Here is a 20,468-nt window from a genome sequence, read left to right as displayed (position 1 = left end):
GAGAGAGATAGAAATAGAAAGACAGGGAGATCAGTGGACTATATGGGCGGGGCGTCGGGGTTACCGGTTACGGGATTTCGGTTTCTACTTCCTGTTTGGCGGGAGAAAATAAGATAAAAGAAGGCGCATGTGGAGACAGTACACTGTCCGTTGCCGAATTGCAATTGGGATTAAAGAAAAATATCCACCTCGAGTGCTCTAGAGTCTAGAGTCTAGAGTCTGTAGTCTGGAGAGGGTTTAAAAACACAATATTCAGATCCGGATCCGGATGGGTCAGCTATTGGAACAGGCTGGGCTTGTACGATTACTAGGTTTTAGGGCTTTTGTTTGTATAAATGACGTTTGGTATTTATAACTTGACATTTCTTTTTTATTATATCTTGTCTTACTTTAAAAAGTTTTTAAATTTTAAAAATACAAAAAAAAAAAAAAAAAAAAACTTTTTTTTATATTATTATATTTTCACTCTAAAAATTAATATATTATTAATAGATAAGTGAGATGACAATTGGTATGCCTTAATTTGGATTTTGGATTGGTTTAAGGTGCATTAGTGGTTCATCGGTTCCTAATACATTAAAATACTTGATCTACTTTTCTCAATTTTATTATGAAATTGATGAAATTTAAAGGAGTGCGGGGTATCTGATACATCTTAATTATTTTACTATAGGAGGTTGGGCCACGTGACAGCACGAAGGGAGCTAAAAAGAAAATTGAACATCTTTATCATCATCAACTTGAGAAGCATCGTTATTTAGATAACCATTGTACAACTTGATTCTTGCTGTTACAATCGTTGGCCAATTAGAAGGCAATTAACATGTTATGGTTGTAACCGTTAAAGACGAACTTAGAAGAAGGTGGACTTCGCCACGTGGCTAATATGGCATCTAGTCAAGTGGATAATACGGTTTTAGGTAGATAGGGAATCTTATATATAAATTGCAATAAGGGGCGTTAGGATAAAAGGTATACTCTAATATCTCTATGGAAATTCACTGTGTATTGAGTGATCCTTGAATTCTTTTCATCTTTGAGGAAGGTCATTAATTTAGGCATCGGAAAGTCCCCTTTGGAAAGTAACTCCGGTGGATCTTCTAATGTCATTTGGTCTTTTGTGAGCAAATCCACAATGGATCAAAAAAGTCTGTTGATCAATCCATAACAACAATATTTACCCACATTAGGAAAAAAAAAAGTGTATCATATTAAAAGGGTAAGAAAAGACGTTACAAGGGTGCCAATAAGAAAATCTTTTTTGTTAATTAATTATATACCTTTCTATGTATGTAAGGCTATAGACCAACCATATTAATACCCATAATAGGCAAAAATTCAAAATTAAAACACTTTTTGGTTGGTACTCCCGATTCATATTGGCATCAGATATCAATGATATTGGTACCTTAATACATGTATGTATGTCCATGCACCTTCTTGATAGCCAAACACTCTCTTTGTTACATCGATCAATGGCTCAAGTGGTTGCTCTGACAAGGCTCCTACATAAATGCAATGGTGATTAAAAAAAAAAAAAGTTATCCCTTTGGCATGTGAGAGGCTTAGTATATTTTGTCGGAGTCTTCAATTGAGCCCCAGAAGGAGAGGAAGGCTAAGATCAAGGTTCAAGGTATGGGAATTGTATTGAATAATATGTCTTTGTATCTCCATTGTTTGATATTGATACGATTCCAATATTATAACGGTGATATCTGTATAGAAAAGGGTAAAATGATAATTAAAAAAAAAAAAACAAGGTATCAACATTAAAAAGCAAAATGATCCAATCTGGCCTGATACGACAAATCCTTATCAATATTGGTAGATAATGAGTTTCAAAGAACCACCGGACACTAATGTATCTCGAAAAGTGTTAGATGGTTGGATTAGAGGGCTAACTAGGGAGATCTAAATATCCCATTAGATAGTATTATTCTACTATATTTTTTTGGTAAATATTACTCTCTTTTTCATGGGATTTTTCTTTTTTTTTTTTGAGTAAAACACTAAATCCTATTAACCGAAGTCAACAAGGGACTTTACCAAAAAGTATAGGCCACCAAGTCTTAGAGAGATCAAACATGGAGGCACCAACCAAAAGAAAGTGTGCTTCTCTTTGCAAAGATCTAAGGACAAAATTGAAACAAAAAAAAACAGAGAAATCTAAAGCTAATAACATGATGTCATCTACAATTGAAATAGTTGCTCAATTAAGAGCAGAAGAGATCCCATTTAGGGTCGTAATTAAGCCTTGATAGTCTTAAACTACAATTTTCATGAAGCTCAACCATCATGTAATCAATTTTGATTACAAATATTGTAAGTAATTTGTAACTATAATTTTTGTCATTTTGTTGTGAAAATACTTTTTTGCCCTTTTAGTATAAGAGAAAAGAAGAGTTTGTTTACCGTAATGTTAGCATGGGGACCAATGAGAAACGCACACATAGGCATAAATACAAAGTGGGTTTCACAAAGGTTGGACCTCCCCCCTCCCACCTCCCACCTCCCACCTCCCACCTCCCATTGTGTTTGTACACAAAGATTAAGCAACGACATATTATTTTTTACCATTTAGTATTAATACTTTTTTTTTTCTCAATGAAGATATATTATATTATTTCACATAAAATTATATTAAATGCTGCATTGAATGATTTTTTATTTTTTATTATTATTTTTTTAAATACTGTATAAAATAACTTTTGAGAATTAAGCTTCTTAGCTCACGATTTTGATGATAATAAAGTTGTCCCTATTTTAATTGGGGAGGGGGAGGTGTGTGAAGTGTGAACCCAACATCCTAATGGACAAATATCTGTGAGTCATAATTTCATAATTCACCCTCAAAGATCTTGAAATTACATTAAAAACACATCCTTTGTTTCCAGATAGACTGCTCCGTAGGAGAGCAGAGGAAAACGAAACATCAAAATGGGGGTTTTGGCAGGCGCGATTGGCCTCACCGTTGACCCGGCGTTTCTCCCCGTGAAACCCTGTGCTTGTACATCCCACCTCCGGCGTACAACCTCATCCTCCTTGGATTCTTCTAGAGTACCTGAAGTACATCCACATGGAGGAGCGGTGGTAATGGTCGCCACCCATAGATGGGCATTCTTCAATTTCAGTAACGCCCTAAACGCTTCCAGGCCTTGGAAAGGGAAAATTAGGGCCAGTGGTTCTCCTGGTCTCTACTCTGCTGAAATCTTTGAGCTCACAGCAGAGAACGTGAACTTGGTCCTCGAGGATGTTCGACCTTATCTTATTGCCGATGGAGGAAACGTCGATGTTGTTTCCGTACAAGATGGAGTCATCTCTCTCAAGCTTCAAGGTTGTATCTACCTCTTCCCGTTTCTATTCTATTCTCATATGGTCAGTGCGGATCATATAGTTGGTGTTTCTCAATAATTTGATAGAAACTGTGATTTCATGCACTTGTTATAGTCTTCTTCTTCTTCTTTTTTTTTTTTTTTTTTTTGCAGCTGTTGTTCAATATGGTCTGTGCCTTTGAAGTAATGGGGTTTGTTTCTTTGTTATAAATTCCTAATTAAGGTATTAAAATTCTGATTCTGAGGATTTCAATTGTCTTAGGAAGCTGAGGGATTTGCAAATTTCAGGTCTTCAATTTCATTCAACCTTAGTTTCTCCTGCCTGGGGCTGTGAGGGAGGGAGAGATCTGACAATAGGCAGTGGATCATTGGGAGGGGGTTAACAAATCTCGTAGGTTAGGACCATAGACTAGTTCTGATCAACCCTCAATGCCCTTACTGTGAGAAAGTTTCATTTTCAGATTGCCCACTGTTATAGGTTAGTTTTAATTATATGGCTCTTAGCTTCATCAGATAAACGTTTCATTTGATGATTGCTCTATCCTAATGGTCTCATCAATTTGATATCAGTGTAATAGCATGAGCAACAGAAAATTTGTTATGTACTCAGGTTAGATGGGAGAAAGATTTGTGATATGAGAATAAAGACCCCTTTATTTTATTTTATTTTGGGGGGAGGGGGGGTTTCAATGGTGTTCACAACTAAGGCCCTCTTTGTTAAGTGTGGTTCGTAGGGTAACACTGCACAAGTGAATTCTTGGTACGCCATCTGATGTAACCCGCCATTAAATGGAGATGGATGTTCTGGGTTAATTACTTGTAATTAATTTTAGTACTTGGTTTGTTTTATTTCCAAGTGGGGTGTTTTTTTTTTTTTTTTTTTTTTTTCTTTCCTCTAGGAAAAATTGTGAAAATTTTATTCACCATCAAAGTAAAATGTGTGACCAACAGACTGGTCAAAGAAATTCTTAGTGCCATGTTACATTATGTCCTCTGTATCTGAGTCCCCTTTGCATTGGAGCATGGTTAATTGTATGAGGTTGTTTTCATGCGGACTTTGAATTGCTCCTTGGATTACCATCATGTGTAAGGGATAGTTTTATGGTTATCAGGTTGATAAAGCTTTCACATTCAGGAGAAAAATGTATCTGAAGGAGTGAGAGGAACCTACTTAAAGTGCTTGGCATTTAGCATGAAAAACATACTGATTGTTATGATTTCTTCTTCATTTTCTGAAGAAATGTGTCCAGTGGTTCTGATCCCGGGTCCTGGCCGAAGACACAACCTGCCTTTCCAGTAGAGAAGGATGAGGCAGCATTCATGGGGATCAACATAGTTCTATGCTCCTCCCTTCCCTGAGAGACAGATATCTTAATGGAAGGAGGGGGAGACAGCTATAGGATCGACTGAGACTAGCTATTAATTGTTATGATTTCTTCATTTTTTTGAAGAAATGTGTCCAGCGGTTCTGATGAGAGATTTTAACTGGGGAAAAGAGGAAGCGTAGATAGGAGTATTTGGATCTACCACGCGAACTCTTTTGCACAATTAACTAAACTTATAGTGCTAATTTATTCTAAAACCATGTAGGAGGGCACTTAAATCATTCATGTACTGGCTGAAGTTACATAAATTACTTCGACTGGTCAATGTAAATTTATTTTGTTTTATTTATTTAATTTTTTTTTTCAGCCTCTTGAATCAGGGCAAGAGTGGGTTTGACAATTTGCCATGCTTCCTGAATCAACTCTTTTACCTACTGATGGAATATATGGGTTTTTAGTTCCCTACATATATATTTTATCCTCTTGAGCCAAACTGAAGCTTGCCTTGTTCTCAAATTGGGTCTCCAGGAGCATGTGGGAGCTGTCCTAGCTCAACAACCACCATGAAGATGGGAATAGAACGAGTGTTAAAGGAGAAATTTGGAGAAGCAGTCAAAGATATTTGCCAGGTCTCTGATGACCAGCAGAGTGAGACAACCGTTGAGGTCTGTTTGTTTGTTCTCTCAGTGAATGTTGATTTCATAAAGCAAATAAAAGCATGACTTAAATAAGTTGAATTTCAATTAGTGAAAATTGCAAGATTTTCAACATTGCAGACGGTGAATGGTCATCTTGATATACTAAGACCAGCCATTAAGAGTTATGGTGGGAGTGTTGAAGTACTATCCATTCAGGAAGGAGATTGCTATGTACGATATGCGGGGCCCGAGTCAATTGGATCAGGAATCAAAGCAGCCATCAAAGAGAGATTCCCGGACATTGTGAATGTTGTTTTGGGCGACTAATATGCAGTCAAGAAAGTCTCTGGAGGCATGGAGAGTTACAGGATAAGGAATCCATGTATGTGGAAGTGAGCTCACTTTCTTTTAATAGTTTCACATTTTGCCATACATGATCTTTTAAATCACATGCATCTTCGAATGCATATATATTTTATTTATGTACGTATATAGGGCTTTGGCCTCTATGTTACATAATGTAGATACAAACATATGATTTTATGATTGATCAAGCAAGCCAATGGGGTCTTTTTGTGGTGCTTCAGCTCCTCCTGGTATGGTCATTTGCAACATGAGCTTTGGATTTATCAATGACAAGACCTGGCTGCCAAGATAAATGATGGAACATTATAGTTCCCTACCTATTCAGGTTCACAGCTGCATACTGTTACAAATTAAGGTTTCAATTAATTTGCCACAACACAGACAACTCTTCATCGTTACTCTTTTTACTCAATGCTAAGATTTGTTTGGCCTAGTACAGATGGACTTTTCTTTCATTTGGATGACTTTTCACGTTCTCTGATTCAAGCTCTAGGGGGGTTGCGACGCTATGGCATCCATCAATTACAACAACTTGAAGTTCTATGTTAAGTTACATCTTACATGTCACATGCTTCGACATAGAACTTCAAGCTATTGTTATAATTGATGGATGTCATAGTGTCGCAGTCCACCCAAAGCTGTGAATCTGTTCGCTGATCGTGAAAGGTCATCCAAATGAAAGAATTTGCAGCTGCCCTTGTAATTAAACATTTAGAACTTCAGATTCCTTGAAACAAATTTTGGAGGTTGCAAGGGGGGTTGTAAGTTGGTCAAAACCCTCTTTTGTAACAGTTAGCAGCGGAAGGGGGAGCAATTATGTTCCCACATTTATCTTGACAACCAGGTTTTGTCAGTTAGAAATTCAAAGCTGATGTTGCAGCTGGCCACAACTAGAGGACTATTTTTTTTTTTTAGTTGGGGGGATGAAGCACCACAAAAGGACCCATTAGCTTCTTTGTAGCTTTCACATAACTCATGTGGCGTCTCTTTTTCTTTATAATAGCTTTTTTTATGTTACTTCGGACGATCTCATTAAACATGGAGACCCCTTTGTCTCTTCTGAAATATATACACTTTCACCGTCAGTTATTGGTTCGGCGTGTAAAATGCCAGTATAAATGGGCAGCGTGTAAATCCCACTCCCTTTTTAAATTTATTGAAAAATCTCTTTTATAGCTAGCGTGTGGAACTCTTTTTTTTGGGGTAAAGAATCGCTTGTGGAACGAGTCAGATGCTCAGAGCAAGCGTTACACATTGTTGAGATGCATCGGTGAGGTGAAATCCGTGATCATAGTCAGTGACTCAGTATATTCAGTGAGGGTGAAGTCCACGATCACAGACAGTATGGAGTTTTGAGGGTGTATCCTTGTGACACATCAGCGCAGGAGTCACAGAGCCAGGCATAAGCTGTAAGGGTGTTGGCTGCCAAGAAGATGGGTGCTGGCGAGATCTCATTACACACCAGTCCTGATAGAAGCTCTCGATGATATTCCTGCACCCAGAAAAGTAAAGATGGCTGGCGTTTTGCAAGAGGGTGATCACACATATTCCCAAGAGTCTACACTTGCAGAATGAGTGAAGATATTTCGATAGTAATTGTAAGCTTTTCACTGGAATTAAGCCCATCTACATCCGTTTGCTTAATAAAGGCTTGAAGTTCTTCACCGAAAAAGATCTCCCTGACCCCCCGCCTCTTGTATTCAGATCCTCTTAGTCGTCAGATGCATGTTGGGCCTCCAGTGTCGTGGGAGAGGATTCGGTTTTCTCCCCTTTAGAAGAGTTTTATTTTTTTCAGTATTGGCTCGATCAGTTTCCCATGAATATTATTCTAAAGAGCAGAATCTGATCTCCGATCAATGTTCATGTCAAATGAATCCACGTAGAGAACGCTTGAAAAAATGTCTAAACATGATAAGTTGAGGCAGCACTACCTACACGCCGCCATCTCAGAATCCCTATATTTTTTCACTTCAGAGGTGTCTGGGTTTGCATGGTCGGTTATTAATAAATCTTAGCATCTCCAGATGGAAAGGAGGAAATAATTTTTTTTCAGAGAAAGAGGTGCGCAGAACCCCTGTTACTTCATAACAGAGAGATGGGGTGTGATACGGCCCAATTAATCACCCAGTAAGGTAAGAACACGTGGTATCCAAAGGCAGGACGTGTGTCTCCCACCTGATAGAGGCCGCAAGAATTCTAACCACGTAAACCACGTGAGGAGAAGATACCCGAATAGGGAATATTCTCCACAAGGGGAATAATACGTATCCGAGTAGGACTTGGGAAGGGAAAAAGGCGGACTCGAGGGGGACTCCCAAAAGAAACCCTAGACCCTAAGCACTATAAGAGAGGGCCCGAAAGGAGGGGAGAGGTAGGTCAACACACACCATTACTCTTGTGAAAACACTATTCCGCCGGTCTCTAACTTGGGCGTTGGAGGGCTAACCCCGAATATACCTTCGGGCCTTTGCCTTCTGTACCTGTGTAGGTTTAGGTCCTCTGGCAGATTTTCGGCGGTAACAGATTGGCGTCGTCTATGAAAACGACAGTAATGGTGGAGAGAACCTACAATCATAAAAAAATAAAAGCAACGTCGAATATAAATATGAATGAGGGAGAGGCTTCGGAAGGGCTCCCTCCCTCGACGGACATCAGGGAAGGACGAGGAAACAGCGATCGGGAAGGTTTCTTGAGGGACCAGCGCTCGGTCGGACATCCGGTGCACAGGGATAGCGATCCTCCACCCCCTCCTAAGGCGCAGGAATATGTGACGAGAGAGCAGTTTGACGCCCTTTAGGAGAAGTATGACCGAATGGCCGAGACAATGAAAGAGGTCTCCAAAGCCGTCTCTCATAAGACCGGTGGAGCAACGCGAGGCTCCCATGTCCAGCCAGAGCGACCTCAAGACGAGGACCGGAGTAGCTCAGAATTGATAAGGTCCGGTCGGAATCCTCGAAATCGAGAAATGAGGGAAAGCCCCTCACCCAAAGAAAGAACGCGGCACGTCACAGGGGCCGGGCATGAAGAACCGCATCAAGGGGACAAATAGTTACGTGACTCAAGGTTGAAGCAGATGATCCTAGACCTAAAGGACGAGATCCGGAAGGTAGCAGAAAACCAAAAGGGAACTCGCGAGCCGGACCTCACAAATGACACGGCTCTAGTTGATGAAGTCATGAGGGACCCCCTCCCAATTGGTTTTCGTCTACCCAAATATGATACCTACAACGGGTCTGGAGACCCCGTCGATCATCTGGAAGGCTTTAAGGTTGCGATGCAGTTCCACCGAGTCTCGAAAAACATCATGTGTCGAGCCCTGCCTTTGACGTTCAGAGGAGCGGCAAGGTTATGGTACAACCGCTTGCCGATGAAATCGATCCACAACTTCAACGATTTGAGTTACTTCTTCGTGAAGGGATTCTCCAGTAGCCAACCCCTTCAAAATACCACGTTGAACTTGACCAACGTAAAACAACATGAAGGAGAGTCACTACGAAACTACATGAAGCGCTTCCAGCAAGAGAAGATCACGATCAGAGGTCTAGACCCAAAAAAAGAGTTCACGGCCCTGCTGGGAGGCGTCAAGGATAAAAAGCTAAAAAGGTTTTTGGCGAAGCATACACCAAGGAACCTAGCCAAGTTGATGGCTCGGTGTGATAAGTACATCCAGATGGAAGAAACCCTTCAAGCCGATGAAGAAGCTGAAGAGAAGACGGGGAAGAAAAGGATCTCAAGAGGCAACGACAAACCTTCCGAAGAGGGCAAAAGATGAAAGTCCGAACGTGGTTGGGCACCCAATCCACCGAAGAAGTTCGAGAAATACGTGCCCCTGAATCGGAAACGAATGGATGTGCCAATGCAGATAAAGGACTCCCCAGATGCTAGAGCCATGAAGTGGCCAGGCAAGATGGGATGACACCCTGAGAGACGCAATTTGGACAAATATTTTCACTTCCACAGGGACCACGGCCATGAGACTGAAGATTGTTGGCACTTGAAGGGGGAAATAGAAGGAATGATTTGAAGAGGATATCTAGGCCGATTCCTAGACCGCGAAAAGGAGAATGCCTAAGACGGTAATGACCGCAGGGACAACCGCTGAAGAGACGACAGAGGCAGCCATGAAAGGAGGAGGCCAGTCCGCAGAGGTAATTAGGAATGGTAAAGGGACCAGACACCCGAGGAAGCCGACCATCACCTTCGGGACGATCAAAAAAGCCCAACTAGGGTTGTAGCGACAATCTGTGGAGGCCTAGCCACTGGAGAAAGTTCAACCTCGGCCAGGAAAGTAAAATCCTATGCACGAAGCGTGCATGTGGCTGAATGGTCAAACAAGAAGGCAAAGACGGGGATGGTTATTTCCTTTTCGGATGACGACCTAGAAGGGGTGCATACGCCACATGACAAGGCCCTGGTAATCACCATGACCATAGCCGATTGCAAAGTAAAAAGGATCTTGGTGGATAACGACAGTTCAACTGATATCCTATTCCTTGAATCTTTTCAGAAGATGGGCCTGGACGAGGGAAAGTTGAAGAAGGTCGAACACCCATTGCAAGGATTCTCCGGTGCCCCAGTCAAAGTGGAGGGATCGGTTGAGTTGCCAGTAAGAGCTGGCACCAGAGACCTCCAGGTAACAGTCGTGATCAACTTCCTGGTAGTAGGCATTCCTTCGGCGTACAACGCCATACTAGGGAGAGTTCGTTTAAACCTGCTAAAGGCTGTCGTCTCCACACCACACCTCAAGATGAAGTTCCCAACTAAGAACGGTGTCGCTGAATGTCGAGGAAATCAAGAGGCATCCTGGAGGTGCTATGCCACCACCTTATGGGGAAAATAAAAGGCGGGCGAGGCACTCCTGATAGAAGATATGCGCGACGACATCAGTTATCAAAGGGGGGAACCGACTGAGGAGCTGATACAAGTTGAAGCCGAAGAGGGGGATAACACTCGCCAATTCCAAGTGGGGGCTACAATGTCAAGGCAATAACGAGAAAAACTTATCTCATTCCTCCGGGACAATTCTGACATCTTCGCCTGGTCAGCCTTAGACATGCCTGGAATAGACCAAGAAGTAATAGAGCATCATCTGAGTGTCAACCCGACTGAGAAGCCGGTACAGCAGAAGAAGAGGACCTTCACCCCCAAAAGGTAGCAGAAGATAGATGAAGAGGTAGAGAAGTTGCTGAAGGCCCAGTTCATCCGTGAAATCCAATACTGTGGTGATGGTCCCGAAGGCAAATGGGAAATGGAGGATCTGCATCGACTTCACCGATCTGAACAAGGCCTGCCCAAAGGACGACAACCCCTATCGAAAATAGACCTCCTTATCGATGCCACAGCAGGACACGAGGCGTTGAGCTTCATGGACGTGTACTCGGGGTACAATCAGATCAAGATGTATGAGGTCGATGTCCCAAAGACATCCTTCATGACCGAGGGGGGGTTGTACTACTATGAAGTCATGCCCTTCGGGCTAAAAAACGCAAGGGCCACCTATCAAAGGTTGGTGAATAAGATCTTCAAGGGGATGATCGGCAAAACCATGGAAGTATACGTAGATGACATGCTCATGAAAAGCCTGAAGGCAGAACACCATATTCGAGACTTAGAAAAGGCGTTCCAGGTGCTGAGGCAGTACGGCATGAAGTTGAACCCGACAAAGTGTGCGTTCGGAGTAGCATCGGGAAAGTTCCTTGGCTTTATTGTCTTGGAGAGAGGAATTGAAGCCAATCCGGTGAAAATACAGGCCATTCGAGATATGAAGTCACCACAGAATGTGAAGCAAGTCCAGGAGCTAACAGGCAGAGTCGCCACCCTGGGACGGTTCATGTCTCGGTCAGCTAACAAGTGCCTCCCTTTCTTCAAAGTCTTAAAGGGATCCAAAAAGCTCGAATGGACGGAGGAATGCGAAAAGTCCTTTGAACAATTGAAGGAGTACTTGGCCGCACCACCGCTATTGACGAAGCCAGACGCCGGGGATACCTTGCAGTTGTACCTGGCTATATCGGCAGTGACGGTAAGTGCGGTACTGATGAGGGAAGAAGGAAGGCAACATCGGCCAATATATTACTTTAGCCGAACCCTACTGGATGCCGAAACAAGATACAGAAAGATGGAGAAAGTGGTGTATGCCCTGGTAGCAGTGGCAAGAAAGTTGAGGCCCTATTTTCAATCACACATGGTATGCGTGCTCACAGACCAGCCCCTGAAGAAGATACTACAAAGGCCAGATATGTCCAGTCGCCTGGTAAACTGGGTCATAGAGTTGGGAGAATTCAAAATCCAGTACAAATCGAGAACCGCAATAAAAGCATAGGCCTTAACAGACTTCATAGCCGAGACAACGCTCCTCGATGATCCCTAGGAGTTTTTCAAGGCCCGGGCAGAAAAGACTTGGACATTGTGTGTGGATGGTGCCTCCAATAGCATGGGAAGCGGCGCAGGGATCAGACTGGTCAGCCCCGAAGGTTTCAAGATTGAGTATGCCCAATTGTTCGACTTCGATGCCTCTAACAATGAAGCAGAGTACGAAGCGCTAATAGTCGGAATTCATATGGCGCGGGCTTTGATGGTATAGGAGTTAGTGATACACAGTGACTCTAGCTCATGGTACAACAGGTGAATGGAGACTACGAAGCCAAAGAACAAAGGATGGCTGAGTACTTAAAGACGGTACGAGAGAGAATAACAGCCTTCAAGGAGTTCGAGGTAAGGCAGGTGCCACGAGAAGAGAATGCCAATGCAGACGCACTATCGCAGTTGGTCACCTCTGATTTCACGGACCTTGGACGAACAATGTATTTTGAAGTGTTACCCCAACCAAGTACCGAAAGACCCCAAGAGGTGTTACCCGTTGGCAAGAACGGACCTAGCTGGATGGATGCCATAATCAGGTACTTAAAAGAAGGTGTACTCCCCAAAGATAGGGACGAGGCAAGGAAGATACGAATGCGGTCAGCACGCTTCATGCTAAAAGACGAGACGTTGTATAAGATAGGGTTTACCACACCATACCTCAAATGCCTGAACCTTTTCGACGCCAAGTACGCACTCTGAGAAGTACATGAAAGGATATGTGGCCAACATCTCGGAGCCCGGGCCTTGGCCCACAAAGTGCTAAGGTAGGGCCTGTTCTGGCCGACCATGAGGAGGGATGCAGAAGAGTTCGTTAGGAAGTACGTTAAGTGCCAGATGTTCGCCCCCGTCCATCGGTAGCACTCTACTGAGCTTTCCTCCCTGTCAAGCCCGGTACCATTTGCCATGTGGAGAATGGACATCCTAGGCACGTTTTCCCTGGCTACGAGGCAAAGAAAGTTTGTTGTGGTAGTAGTAGACTACTTCACGAAGTGGGCAGAAGCCGAAGCTCTGGCTACGATAACTGAAAAGAACGTAAGGGACTTCTTCGAGAGAGTGGTGGTCTATCGATTCAGAATCCCCCGGGTGGTAGTAATAGACAATGGAACTCAGTTCGCCAATCCAACTTTTGGCTTATTTTGTGAGGCCCTCAGCATTAACCACAGGAAAACATCCGTCGGTTACCTATCAACCAACGGATTGATCGAGGTAACCAATCGTACGCTTCTCCAAAGAATAAAGAAGAAACTGGAAGATGCCAATGGATTATGGGCAGAAGAGTTGCTCAACATCCTCTGGGCCTACCGCACTACTGAGAGATCGGCCACTGGGGAAACACCCCTCATTTTAACTTACGGCACCGAAGTTGTGCTCCCGGTGGAAGTAGGAGCCATGACCCATCGGGTTCAGTACTATGATGAAAAAGAAAAATACAAAGGGCTTCAAGCAAATATGGACCTCCTGGATGAAGTGCGAGAAGTATTGAGAGAAAGGATTGTAGCCTACCAGCAAAGGGTTGCGAGACATTACAATGCAAAGATCCGAAGGAACGAGTTCAGAGTGGGTGACCTCGTCCTGAGAAGGACGGAGATATCGGACCCAAAGCATCAAGGGAAGCTAGCTCCAAACTGGGAAGGGCCTTACAGAGTCTCAAGGATAATACGACTGGGGTCCTATCACCTAGAGACTACGGGGGGAGAAATGGTACTTCGATTGTGGAACTCGAAGAACTTGAGGAAATTCTACTAGTAGTAACATGCCTAGCAGTAGTAGCAAAGCACATTTACATTTACTTGGTTATTCTTTTGAATTAGTCATCTTTTGAATTCTTTAGAACCTTAAAGTTACGATTCTCCATCTCAAGCTCTCCGGAGGATTTTTATTTCATATAAGCTGTTTCACGGCAATTGCCCAAATAATGGCTATGAAACGTACAACCTTCAGTTGGGGGCTCAGGCCGAAGCTGAGATGACTTGACCGAAGGGGTACCCCCTTGGTTGGGAGCTAAGGCCAAAATCGGGCATAGGACCAAGGTCCACCCTTCGGTCGAGAAGCTCATGCCAAGGTCAAGCAAACCTGACCGAAGGGATCCCTAGATAAAAGGCTCGAACAGAGCCGAAATAGCCCGACCGAAGGACTACTCTGAGACAGGGGGCCGCCAACAGCGCCCCTCATCCTTCGGTCATGAAGGAAACGATGACTTAAGTAGGACCTTCGGCCATATGCTCCCACCTTGTAATTAAAATTTTACTGAATCACTTGCATAAGGGCTTCGGCTTTCCTACCCTTACCTGCGAAGCCGAATCCTGTGACAGTCCGTGCTCGGAGTTAATTGTCGTTAAATCAACAAACAATATTGATGATAATAAAAAGGGCACGAAGGAATTTGAAAGAAGAAAGGCATTTCATTCATCGAAGAAGCCCGAAGGCATAAATTACATGGAGAGGCCAGAAGGCCTAAGTTCAAAAGATACAAAAAGGAGACCCGAAGGCGTTTCGTTCATCAAGGGGCTTCGATCGGGAGAATATCTTCGCCATCGACGGCACTGGAGACATCTTGGTCTGAATCGCCGTGACCAGGAGTAAGGGGGACTTCGTGGGGCCTCTGAACCTCCTCCTCGTCACCACTCTCCTCGAGCTCGGTCACCTGAGTAGCCACAGGGGCAGGGGCCGAAGCAGCCCCGCCTTCATCCTCGAAAACAAGGCCACTATCCTCGAAAGACACCTCCGGATAATGCTCGAGAACCCAGTCACGGACTTCGGTCGAGCCCATCGTGTATTTGGGAACAGTAGCTTGCTTAACTTCTTCATAGAAGTCTTTGGAAGCCTTGTACATTTCGACCCCTCGGGCTTCGACTGCTTCAAACCTCACAGATATTTGAGATCTAAGCTCCGAGAGTTCCCGATCATGCTCCTAGCGAACCCGAAGGAGCTTAGTCTCCAAATGCTCTACCTTCTCAAGTAGAACATAACGCTCGTTCTCCAGGATCACCTTCTCCAACTCAGATATCTCCAAGTCCTGAGCCATGGCCTCAACTCGGTTGATCAGCTGGGAAAGTTGGTTCTAGGCCTGAAACATTTATAAAAATAAGAGCGATCGAGAAGGAAACCTGAAAGCTAAAGAACGAAGGAATCTTACCCCTGCCATGTAGAAGCATGCGCTGGTCACCATGGTTGAGGTTCCCTGCTTCTGGGCGTCGGAAACATCCCTCGGAAGGTTACCCTTCAGCACTAGTTCCCAAGACACCCTTCCAACGGTGAAAGTGTCATCCTCCTTCACGGACCAGTCAGGGATGAAGCCACATTCGCACCTGCCTTGGTTCGGCGCTGGACTCTGTGAATGAATGTTTGACAGAGGCTCAGTCGGGGCAGAGGCATCTCAGTCTTGGGCGGTGAGGGCCTGAATGGCACCTTTGGTAGGGTTCCGCGCAAGACCCCTCTCCCTCTTATAAGAAGGATCGGTCGGCTCAAAAGCTGGAACCCTCCTTTTATCCTTTTGCTTTTGTTTCTGCCTCTGCTGCTGCTCCCTTGCTCAGGCCTCTCTCGCGCGGGCCTCCTTCTCCTGTGCTTGCCTTGCGGCCGTTGCTGCTCTAACATCCGCCCTGGAGAGTTGCACTGCATAAGAAAAACAAAGGTTATCATTAGGCAGAAGGAGACGAAGCAAGAATGGAATCGGGTGACCCTAACTCACCCAGGCTAAGCCCGAACCGAAACAGGACGGCGTCTGATTGAATACTATCGGACTCGACTGGTGGACTCCGGGGCTTGAGTTTTACCAATGCCAGTGACTCTGCGTCCACCCTGAAGAGGGCGGGCACGGAATTAACATCCTTCAGGTCGGGAATGTCCCAGACGTTGCCGATGGGGAAACCCTCGGACGATCTCACGAAGAAATACTTGTGCTTCCAGCCGTGGATCGACAAAGGATACCGATTCAACAGCCTAATGTCCTTTCGAGGGCTGAAGTAATAGCAGCCCGAGTCCCCTTTACTGGCTCTGAGGGACAGACAATTGAGAAAAAGAGGAAGGGAGATGGGTCTCTGAATCCAACAGAAGTACACTATGAAACTAAGGATCTGCCGCCACCCATTCGGAGTCAGTTGGGCTGGGCATATGCCATAGTGCCGAAACACTTGGTTGAAGAAAGGGTGTAGTGGAAGCTGGAGCCCTGCCTTGAAGGCATCTCGGTAGAAGCAGAGTTCACTTAGGCTCCTATAACTGGCTCTGTCGGTGGGCCTTGGGAGCCGAAGGTCAAATTCACTTGGGATACTACAGGACACCCTAAGCTCATCGAGCTCTACCTTGGACATAGTAGATACTATGTCCCTAGCCTCTACAGGAAGAGACTCATTAGTCTGGGCTCGGGTTTTAAGAACCCCTTCCATAATATCTTCCGTGCTCGGACCACCTGCGGATCCACTAGGTGTAGCAGTGGAGGAGGAAACACGAGACGAATGGGACTCTGAGGATGAATCCGAGGACATGCCTCGGACACGTCTGAGACTGTGATACCTCGGGTTAGAGACGGTCCCCTCAGAGGACGAGGGCCTACTACCGAATGAGCTAGACATGGAACTTACTGATGACGATGGATGAGGAAAATCGAAGATGAAGGAAAGAGTGCTAGACCGAAGGTTGATGGCTCTGGGAAAAGTGACTAAAATGAGGGGGTCTCACTTTATATAGGCAAAGTAATGATAATCCGACTACTCGAGGCCATTAATGACCCGACATGTCATCAATGCTGATTCCCGAGGCACTCTATGTAAGGCATGAGTGACATGTCGCTCGAGCCGGAGACACGAGCGACATGTCGCAAAGGCCAAAGGACTGAAGGTCAAAACCTCGGTTGGGGGCTCTGGCGAAGGCCGAGCGGACCTGATTGAAGGTCAAATCCTCGGTTGGGGCTCTGGGCTAAGGCCGAGTAGACTTGACCGAAGGTCACCACCTAGGTTGGGGGCTTGGGGGCTCTAGCTAAGGCCAAGCGGACCTGACCAAAGGTCAAAACCTCGGTTGGGGCTCTGGGCTAAGGCTGAGCAGACCTGACTAAAGGTCACCGCCTAGGTTGGGGGCTCCGGCTAAGGCCGAGCGAACTTGACCGAAGGTCAAAACCTCGGTTAGGGCTCTGGCTAAGGCTGACAGACCTGACCGAAGGTCAAAACCTCAGTTGGGGCCATGGCTAAGGCTGAGCGGACCTGATCGAAGGTTAAAACCTTGATTGGGGGCTCTGGCTAAGGCCGAGCGGACTTGACCGAAGGTCAAAACCTTGGTTGGGGGCTCTAGGCTAGGGCCGAGCGAACCTAATCGATGGTCAAAACCTCGATTGAGGCTCTGGCTAAGGCCGAGGGAACCTGACCGAATGTCAAAACCTCAATTGGGGCTCTAGGCTAAGGCTGAGTAGACCTGACCAAAGGTCACCGCCTAGGTTGGGGCTCTGGCTAAGGTTGTGGACTTGATCGGAGGTCTTGGTTTCAAGACGAAGGCCGTGATTGAAGGCCGAAGGGGAACACAAAAGAAGAAGGAAGTTACTTCCACTGAAAGAGCTTCCTAGTGGAAGTAAGGGGGTTGTGATACGGCCCAATTAATCACCCAGTAAAGTAAGAACACATGGTATCCAAAGGAAGGACACGTGTCGCCCACCTGAGAGAGGCCGCAAGAATTCTAACCACATAAACCACGTGAGGAGAAGATACCCGAATAGGGAATATTCCCCAAAAGGGGAATAGCACGTATCCGAGTAGGATTCCAGAAGAGAAAAAGGCGGACTCGAGGGGGACTCCCAAAAGAAACCCTAGACCCTAAGCACTACAAAAGAGGGCCCGAAAGGAGGGGAGAGGTAGGTCAACACACACCATTACTCTTGTGAAAACACTATTCCGTCGGTCTCTAACTTGGGCATCGGAGGACTAACCCCGGAGATACCTCCGGGCCTCTGCCTTCTGTACCTGTGCAGGTTTAGCTCCTCTGGTGGATTTCCGGTGGTAATAGGGTGCTTTGCTCCTGTTATGTATTCTGGAAGACAAGGTCCAGATATAACTCTCATTTATCTTCCAAGGCCACGATTGTTGTTCCAAATAAGAATCCAGGTCACTTGGGTGACTCTCAAATGAAGGTTGTGCTATTTAAATTTGATTGATGACAAGCAGGATGACAACTTGAACAGTTGGAGGAAGAAGCCTCTGCGTATGAATGGTGTAAAATGGTTTGCGAGGCTAGAGAAGATTTGTTTTGACCACAAACAGTGAGACGGGTTTGCTAGAACACATATGCCAGTGGCCACACTCCCTAACAAACATCTCGTGTTTTAGTAAGTCCAAAAATATAAATATTTTTTGGGAAACAAGTATGCTAGCGCACTACCTAGGAATAAGGTATATTAGCGGGGTTTTAACCGTTAGATGAAATAGACAAGATCTCATCCATTCATAATCGTTGTCTTACCAAACCTGCCCAATACCGCTGCTTCACGGTCTTCTTCAAAGCATCACTGTCGCCGGCAAGTTCAAACATGTTTGGCCTGTTTCTCCGATTACTCCGCCTCTAAACTGGTAGGAAAATGACGAAGATTAATTGGAACAATGTTGGATCTTTGGTTTTCGATCGTTCGGGAGGAGGAAATTTCAGGTTATGGTCTGTACTTTCCGATGCTGCATTTTGCCGGAAACTCTTAGATACAATGTTGTGTGGTATTCCTCGGCACCACTACGATGACGACGCTGGTGTTGTTGAATAACCTGTTGAGAAGCCGAGGCAAAAGGAAAAGCATAATAGATCAGATTCAAAGAGGAATGGTGGATCCAGAGAGTTTGTAAATGCCGGTTGATTACATAGAATGTGAAAGCTTTTTTTTTTTTTTTTTTTTTTTTTTTTTAAAGGTATGTGAAAGCTTGGAACCCATTTATATAGTGTTTGACCCCTTCTCCGAGAACACCCGCTTCACCGGCTTCACGGTCACCGATACCCCTCTCTGTAAGGCTTTTAATTTTGCTTTGTAAACCGAGTTCGCCGCCTCGACATTCGTCACTATCCATTTAGGTATGCTACCCTCCCTCCCTAAGATGGAATATGATCCAACATCTTTTCTACACACTATGGATACAGATCCTTTTACCTCCCCTCTTTGCTGGAATTTGGGATTTTGATGGAAAGCTAAAGCCATATGGGTTCCGGCCAAATCCAAGTCACTCCTGGTCACTGTGAATGAATTGGTCAGTCCGTCTCACACTTTTTTCCGACCCCATAGGTTCTTGTGTAGCAATGACCGGGGCTGATTGGTCACCAATGATTTCTTCTCCATATCTCTTCTTCTATTTTATTTTAGGGATGGGTAGTTCAGGTTCATCGACGACTGTTTTTTCGCTAGACACCTAACAGGTGTTTTTGTGATTATTTGGATTGTCTTTGGCCTGTGTTTTGTGTTTTTGTGGAGGATGCAGTTTCCATTATCACTCCAACCTTTGTGATCACGTTGGTGGTTGTACGATGCCAGGATCTCGAAGTTCTGGCAAGATCTCCCCATCCATCTCTTCGGCATCTATGACGATCATGGTATGAGGGCAAAGGAATAGCTGAGCGGAAGAATACCATGAGCAACAGTATAGGGTAAGTTTTGTAAGACCTTGCCACATGAACGAATGAGATTTGCTATGTTTAATCTAACGGTTAAAATCCCACTAACATACCTTATTCCTCGGTAGTGTGCCAACATACCTATCCCTCTCCCATATTTTTTATATCACCATGTAACCAAAAATATTTCATGTCCAGCCATGGTATTGTTTCAAGGGTAAGTTAGGAAAAAAATATACTTTTTTTCTGAAAAAACAAGGACTAAAATGATGAATGCACACCGATTGAATGCAGATCTGAATCAATGGAAATCGATACCTAAATCCATGTATCCAATTCATTAGCGATTGATTCTTCAATCAAGAATCAATCATCAGAGTTCCATACAATGGGTATCAACCCAAGACCCAGACTCATCAAGAATATGAATCACATAAACTGAGCTCACAGCAACGGAGTTTTGAATCACCAGGAAACCATAAATAATTGCTACTGCTACTGATTGGATGGAATGAGCAATAGATTTAGGAGAATCCCAAGGGCTAAGCCCAGTAACAGTTTTAGCCTGGCGACCGACCATGATCCTGCAACCAAGGCAATCACCATGCTCCCATTGGCCTGGCCTGGAGATTCTCTCACATTGGCAGCATTTAGATCCCCCTGCCTACTTTATATCTTCGCATTTTTCGTGCATAGATATTCCACCAAATGGAACACCCCCTCCTTCCATAGAAAAGAAAATGCAACCTCCTCCCCCACCCTCATAAATATAGAAATGTACATATATACAATAACATATCCCACTTGGCCAAACAAATGGAACTACCAGGTTCTCGTGTTTTCTTTACCACCCACCTCTCCCCTACCCCGCCCCGCACCCC

The 20,468-nt window shown here is 44.6% G+C and overlaps 1 protein-coding gene across 1 annotated transcript; it reads left to right on the top strand.

Moving 5' to 3' along the window:
* The first annotated feature begins 2,877 nt into the window (after window positions 1-2,877).
* Window positions 2,878-5,881, top strand: LOC122072266 (nifU-like protein 1, chloroplastic). Its single transcript, XM_042636852.1, has 3 exons — window positions 2,878-3,334; window positions 5,186-5,322; window positions 5,434-5,881. The coding sequence occupies exons 1-3, from the start codon at window positions 2,938-2,940 to the stop codon at window positions 5,620-5,622; spliced, it is 723 nt and encodes a 240-aa protein (XP_042492786.1). The 5' UTR covers window positions 2,878-2,937; the 3' UTR covers window positions 5,623-5,881.
* The last annotated feature ends 14,587 nt before the right edge of the window (window positions 5,882-20,468 follow it).

This window comes from Macadamia integrifolia, chromosome 2 (assembly GCF_013358625.1).
Source record: "Macadamia integrifolia cultivar HAES 741 chromosome 2, SCU_Mint_v3, whole genome shotgun sequence".
In the NCBI taxonomy this organism is placed as follows: Eukaryota; Viridiplantae; Streptophyta; class Magnoliopsida; order Proteales; family Proteaceae; genus Macadamia; species Macadamia integrifolia.
Note: the sequence above shows the minus strand (reverse complement) of the source record. Positions and strands in the feature narration are given on the sequence as shown.

Bases quoted from the DNA above. Each gene is read 5' to 3' on its own strand.
- LOC122072266 (XM_042636852.1), top strand. From the start codon at position 2,938: ATGGGGGTTTTGGCAGGCGCGATTGGCCTCACCGTTGACCCGGCGTTT. The intron at 3,335-5,185 runs GTTGTATCTACC...TTGGGTCTCCAG, and splicing joins CATCTCTCTCAAGCTTCAAG to GAGCATGTGGGAGCTGTCCT. The intron at 5,323-5,433 runs GTCTGTTTGTTT...TCAACATTGCAG, and splicing joins AGAGTGAGACAACCGTTGAG to ACGGTGAATGGTCATCTTGA.